Genomic DNA, 7,039 nt, shown 5'->3' on the forward strand with positions numbered 1-7,039 from the left:
TCTATGTCTTATCTATTTGCCTATCTTTCTCACTACATAACATAACCTACCTTTGTCTATCTAGAAAGGGGGGGTGAGGGAAAACTAAGGGAAGTATTAGAGGAAGGGACGAGAAAGAAGGGAAAAGAGGAGGAAAAGTAAAGGAAGTATGAAATAACAAGGACGAAAATGTGGCAGGATGAAAGTAAGGGAGCTCTATGCCAATTTCATCATTTTATAAGTCAACTGAACGATCTGGGAAGTTGAGACCTGGTTAGGCAATGCTGGGGAGCTGTGTGCCTGTGTTTCTTTAGAGATGAACTCTAGTGGATGAGGGTTGTTCAGTGATCATTGTTCTGATGGTATTTACAGTAACCTCTGGACAGTATCTTTTGCACTATGCCCTTGCTTTTGGAAGGGAGAGGACTACTTGGACTATCCTGGTTAGGGAATCAAGTTTCTTTTAGTATCAAGGCCCTGGCACCTCTCCTCCCACACTGAAGTTAGAGCAGCCCTCCTTATCTTCCTTCTTTTCCCATGCAGGAGAGGAGGCTTTGACCATGTACATGGACAAAAGTCGCCTAGACCGGAAGTCAGGGAATGCCACTCAAAGCGTCGAAGCTCTGCACCAGCTTGCGTCATCCTACTTTGTCGACCGTGATGGCACCATGAGAAGGCTCCATGAGATCCAGATATCAACTGGAGCAATCAAGGTAGTGTGAGGGTGCACTTGGTTGGCAGGTTATCAAGTCAGCAGAACTGAGATACAAGCATGCCAGACCTGATGAAAACTAGAACTCCTCACTTCTTTCCCACGTAGCACATGACTCCCCTGCCAATCAGTCTGATGGATGTTTTCACATGCCCTGAAATCTTCATTAGAGTGACCCTATGCATTGACTTAAGAATGCATTCTGACAATGGTCATTGGAGAATTATCAACAGTCCTCTCGGTCAAAGTTAGATTTTTTTTCCATATGAATGGCTATTCAGTCACTATTCTAGTTGAAGATACTGGATTCTGACAATGGTCGTTGGAGAATTATCAACAGTCCTCTCGGTCAAAGTTAGATTTTTTTTTCCATATGAATGGCTATTCAGTCACTATTCTAGTTGAAGATACTGATACCATGAAGAGTTAAATGATGTCCACAAGATCACATACTTAGCAAGAAGCAAATTAATGCTCTCCCAATGAGCAGTTTACAAAGTGCTTCTGTCTTTTGTCCTGCCCTCCCCAGCCTGTATTTCACAGATGACAAAACTGTGTTTCATACTTTGAAGCCTTTTGTGTAGAAGTATAGAAGTATTCTATTTTCTATATTCTATCAAGAACTAAAACTGGCCTCTATAGATTGAGAATCACCGAACATTTTTTCTAATGTGACAAGAATAAATATTTAAACTATGCAGGCTCTGTGGAATCAGTTGTTACTCAATCAAGTTTTCTGCTCACACATCAAAACAGCCATAGACAGAGCATGGACGAATGGTGGTAACTGTGTTCCAATAAAACTTTATTTACAAAAATAAGCATCCGTATCCCTTGTTTGCAGTACTGCTGCCAGGAGAGTATTCAGCCATGATAGAAATGCCATCCCTGTATCTTGCCCTATGCTGGCTTGGAAGTAGTCTACAGTCACATGAGGTCATTGACCATTTAACTGTGGCTACCAAGAAAGTAAACTTGGAATTTGATATAAGTTCAACTAATTCAAAGTAAAGCAGTTATGTTGCATATAAGAGCAATGGTTTCTCAATTTCATAGCCTGGAATACAGGAAATTTAAAAGATTCCATTTCCAGTACAGTGAGTTTAGAGACAGCCTCTATAAAGAAAGTGTAGAAGGACATTCTTGAAATAAAAGATTAATTCTTCAGAGGGTTTCAATTCAGATTTTTTTCCATCCAAAGTTTTGTAAAACTAGATTACGTCTGCATTTTGTTTTTCACTCTTCACTCTTAACCAGAATAAATTGTAAGCCTTGCCTTATATTATGACTTCCAACTTCCTATGATATCACTTGGGAAAAAAGACAGGGAGGAAGGTTAAGGCAGACTCAGGCAGGTAAGTCAGAAATTGATCACTGGCAGAGCAATCTTTGTTGGGAGAGGGTGCTTTACTAAGAAGGAAAGCAGAAAGCAGAGAAATAAATCAGGTCCACAAACAAAGGCCCATGCTATCCAAGAAGAATCATATATATTGGGGGGATTACATTGTTCGGGAACTTGGCACATAAAGACAGATCTTTATGAAGGCATCAGATTTGGGGAGCTGCAAAGGTCTGGTTTTCATTATCACCAATGTTTCTCTGCCCCATTGATGGGATGTAGAATTGAGATGCTGAAGCTCTGTCAGGAGATAATCCCTTTTCTGCATCATGGAAGTGAAGTCTTCCTCCTTAGGTGGGATTTCTCAGACAAACTGCACAGAGTCATCCTCAAACCACCTCTGTCTTCCACACTCAATTTGACCCTGGAAGGCTTCTTGCCATTCCTTTCCACTATCTTAAGATCCATCAGACTAGAGCTTGTCTCATTCCCAGATTTGTTAAATACCATAATATGGTATCTGCAGTAAAATAAATTGGTAGTGTTAACTCTCACTCCATAAGAACTATACTATTGTTCAGCTCAGAAAGGAATGAATTATTTATTTTAAAAGGACACAATTATCCCCAATGGATTTATTATATCTTAAATGCTAAACACATAAATATATTATTTCTTGTCCATAAAAATATGCCTTCTTGCCCTGGCAAGGTGGCACGGCAGGTGATAGTACTTACCACATAAGACTGGTGGCCCGAGTTCAAACCCTGGAATCCACATAAGTTGAAGGAGAGAATTGAATCTACAAAGTCATCTTCTGAGTTCCACATGCACTCTGGCATGCTTACCACATATACATGCATCACACACACGATAGCAACATTAATAATAATAACAACAATACTTTTTAAAAATGCCATCTCTTTATCTGTTCAGGTAAGAGCATTGCTAACATTAGCATGGGGAGCCCGAGGTTTAAGAAGGGAAATGTACCAACTTAAGACTGCACAGCTGGAAAATGACAGAGAGTTACATGTAGGCCCTTCCCCAAGTTGTCTTTCCATTCAGTGGAGGCTGTAACATTACATTTGGGCACAAATATCACCACAGACCCAATATATAGCAATTAAAGGAACAAGGATGCCTTTATTCATATTGAATCCTTTTTTATTCCAAGGTTATTTTTAATAGTTGCTCCTTTTAATCACCACCTCGAATCTTTGAAGATGATGTCTGAGAAATGCACAGTAGAATCCCAGCTATTTTCCCCACAGTGTCACTGATTGTAGTTATTGCTGAAACTTCTTTGGAAAATGGGGATAATTTTATTGTTTTTGCGTGATAGTCATGTATATGTAACTCATTGCAGTTTATAGAGGCATTTTGTAATCAGCTGGCATTTTTGAATGCTCTCCCTGTTCCAGCACTTATATCCATCACACGTGTCCTGCAGTGTCCCTAGAAGACATTGATTAGCTTGAGCTTGCTGACACTTTGAGAAGCTAAGTGGCTCCCTTATGTCACTCAGTAAATAAATGGCCCAGCCTTCATCCGACTCTGGTTTTCCCAATTCTGAAGCATGTGCTTTAGAAATATAACATAGTGCTGTATTTAACTCATTAGTCCATCGACATGTGGTGTGACCTTGTGCAGTGAGTGCTGGAGGTAGATAGCGGACACTGTGGATTTAGTCTGTGAGCTTGACCACACTGCTGTTCATGTCTGCTCAGTCACACAGTCATGCACACTCCCAGGCACAAGCCAGCCATTCAGCAGACAAGCAAACTCTCAGGCCAGGAGAATTCTGTCAGATGGGGAACCACTCTCTAGGGCTTTCTCTAGATCAGGACACCTGTCTTATACCTTCCTAACTTTATGTCCGCTCTAGGTCACAGAGACACGCACTGGGCCTCTGGGCTGTAACAGCTACGACAATCTGGACTCTGTGAGTTCCGTCCTTCTGCAAAGCACGGAGAGCAAACTGCACCTTCAAGGTAGGAAGCTGCGGGGAGATGTGGGGCCAGAGGTAAGGGAATTCCATACAGCACAGGAGAGGGTCAGGAGAGGTCCATGAGGTACATGGAAAATATGGAAGATGGGAACAGAAAAACCAACAAAAACTACAAATATGGAAATAAGACAGCTGTGATAGTAAAGACTTTAAGAATTTTAACACATACAGAACCTTAAACTCATGGTTATTAATTAGTTTTCAGATAAAAAGTATGAAAATGTGAGCTCTATCTGTTTTGATGAAAACATCTAAACAGAATTATTTATAGCTGTCCCAAACCTAATATATATTAAAGTTTCATATCTTAGCATCTGAATGTTTTGCATTATTATTGTTTGATTTCTAGTGTGTTTTGGCTGGTGATATTTGAATTTCACGAAATGCATGACATTTTGTAAATTTTTGCATTCTCTGTAGTTTTGTTATTAACTAATCATTGTAGTTTTAAATACACACACATTTTTCAGAGATAATGAGTGACAATGTTGATACCTGCTGATGTGTATAGAAATATACATTCAGATATGATCACCAAGACCACAACCATTATGGAGATTAATTTGGTGATAATTGTAAATGATTCTGTTTATGCAGTTATGTCAAATCGATATTAAATGTTCTATATATATTCTTTACCATTAAGAAAATATAGCACATTTTCTCCTTTTTAATTCATATCTTAAAGAGGAAAAGATTTTTTAAGTGAAAAGAATTGATAAAGATTTCAGTATCGATGATGTTGCTATAAGAAATACAATTCGGATAATCTTTAAGAACTTTGTAATCACATCAGCTTTCCACATGTGAAGAATAAATAAATTATGGTGCATTAATACAACATAATATGAGACAAGTAGGGATATACTATTAATAAAGAATTTTCTGGAATAAAATGAAAATAATTTGGTATTAATTAACAACTGGAAGATTTCTTATTCAGTATATGGCATGGTTTTAACAGTGTAGAAGAAGAAAATTAATCTTACAAAGAAATTCTAAAATGTTTAAAATTGCGTCTGTAGGGGGAGGCTGTCTCTTATTTTAAGCTGGTTCCTTCCCTAACTCTCCTACAATGATCACGGGTTAACATTATAGTCAGAAAACAATGATAGGCTCTAACGTTGTGGAGACAAGGACTGTGACCTTCCCGAAAAGTAAATGCTAAAGGTGGTTTTGAATGTCACCGGAAAGAAGTTGGGGTAAGATTGACAGGCAGAGAGCTAAGCAGAGACTGATATTTCTTCTGTATCCCATATTTGCCAGTCTTTGATCAATGCACTTGTTATGGCAGATGGCTGGAAAACAGGGAATACCCCATAATAAAATCTCAAATACCCAGAAAAAAATCTCTACCCCCTTAAGTAGAGAAAACAGTAGAAAGAACTGCTTGATAATTTCAGTGAAGAAAACGGGTAAAAAAAAGACCAGATAGCTTTTGGGTATACCAGAATTTCTAGCATGTTATTTCATGTGATATCTACAACAACTTTGAAAGGTGAGATGCAGGATTTGAATCCTGGCAGCTGGATGACAGTGTGTGTTTCATCATTTGATATGCGTGCTGAAGGCACACAGAATCAAGAATTGCAATTGGAATAAAATTAGTCAAATCAATAAGGTGTTGCTCCCAAGGAAAGTTTTGAGATTTTAGTAACAATTGAAATCTCATTTACTATGAAGTCAATGAAGCTTACATTTCAAAGTTTTTTCAGCTTTCATCCTTACATTTTTTTTTTGTTCAAAGTATGCCTTGAATTTTGTTTTAAATTTTAAGTTTCTTCCCTCCCAAATGTGCCTTCCAACATGAACATTGCCATTACTGGAATAATCTCTTGACAAGAGGAACTTGACAGCCATCTCCTCCTCTAGATAGGTCAGAGCAGATCTGGAAGATTGAGTTCTTGTTCCAATAACTCATATTAAAGGCCTATTGAAACCAGACATGGTAGCATGCTCCTTTAATCCCAGCCCTCAGGAAGCAGAGGCTGGTGGGTTTCTGTGAGATCAAGGCCAGCCTGGTTCACATAGTGACTTCCAGGCAGGTTGGGACTAGGGATATCCTTTCAAAAAACAAGGCTGGGGGCTGGAGAGATGGATCAGCAATTAAGAACACTGACTGTTCTTGCAGAAGACCAGGGTTCAAATCCCAACACCCACATGGCAGCTAACAACTGTTCATAACTCCAGTTCCAGGGGATCCAGCATCCTCTTCTGTCCCCCAAGGGCATTGCAGGACATGGGTGTACTTACCTACATGCAGGCAATACATGCATACGCATAAACTAAAAATAATAAATAAAATATATATATAAAAAAACAACAAAAAACAAGGCTGTTGAGAAGCTGTGGTGTATCTGGAGGGAGGTGTCCAGTAATAGTGAAAGAAGGTTTACTTGAAACACAAATGATTTGTCTGCAGACATCTGAAGGATGGACTTACAGAAAATAGTTCTCTTTATTAATACAGGCAAAAAGTGCCAGGCTCAATAGGAGGAGGAGGAGGAGGAGGAGGAGGGGGGGGAGGAGGAGGGAATAGTAGAGTCCTAGTTAACTCAGGGTAAAAGAAACGTTTCTTATTTTTCTGACCTGGAGGAATCAAGCTTTGAATTTCATGCGTGTGAAGCAAATGTTCGACAGCAATATACTCAACTCTAAATGACTTCCTCATTGCACGCTCACTCCCCAAACCGAAATGAGCTGCTTGGCAATGCAGTGACTTTCTGCTATCTAAGAGTTGTAGGTATATGGTATTTGGTAGAAATGCTATACAGATTATTTAAGCATTATTCAATTGACTTAGGTGATTGACCTAAGTAGTTTTAAATGCTTTCAATGCTGATTGTTGGATTTTATAAAAATAATAAATCATAAAGTCTTAATCTGTAACACTGGACTTTACATATGGGCACTGATCAGTTCAACTCATCATTTCTACATCTATTTATGAATCTACATTTATCTACATAATCTTTATCCATACCTATATATATACATA

General features: G+C 38.7%; 1 protein-coding gene across 2 annotated transcripts in view; it reads left to right on the forward strand.

Annotated features, from left to right (window-relative positions):
• Brinp1 (BMP/retinoic acid inducible neural specific 1) overlaps positions 1-7,039 on the forward strand; it is a 185,342-nt gene that overhangs the window by 117,841 nt on the left and 60,462 nt on the right. For both annotated transcript variants that reach the window (XM_008833478.2, XM_029563717.1), the window contains 2 exons: positions 523-692; positions 3,919-4,024. In XM_008833478.2, the coding sequence (XP_008831700.1) occupies positions 523-692; positions 3,919-4,024 (276 nt within the window). The remainder of the gene's footprint in view (positions 1-522; positions 693-3,918; positions 4,025-7,039) is intronic.

The sequence above is a fragment of the Nannospalax galili genome, unplaced genomic scaffold (genome assembly GCF_000622305.1).
Source record: "Nannospalax galili isolate Female #2095 unplaced genomic scaffold, S.galili_v1.0 scaffold34, whole genome shotgun sequence".
Taxonomy (NCBI): Eukaryota; Metazoa; Chordata; class Mammalia; order Rodentia; family Spalacidae; genus Nannospalax; species Nannospalax galili.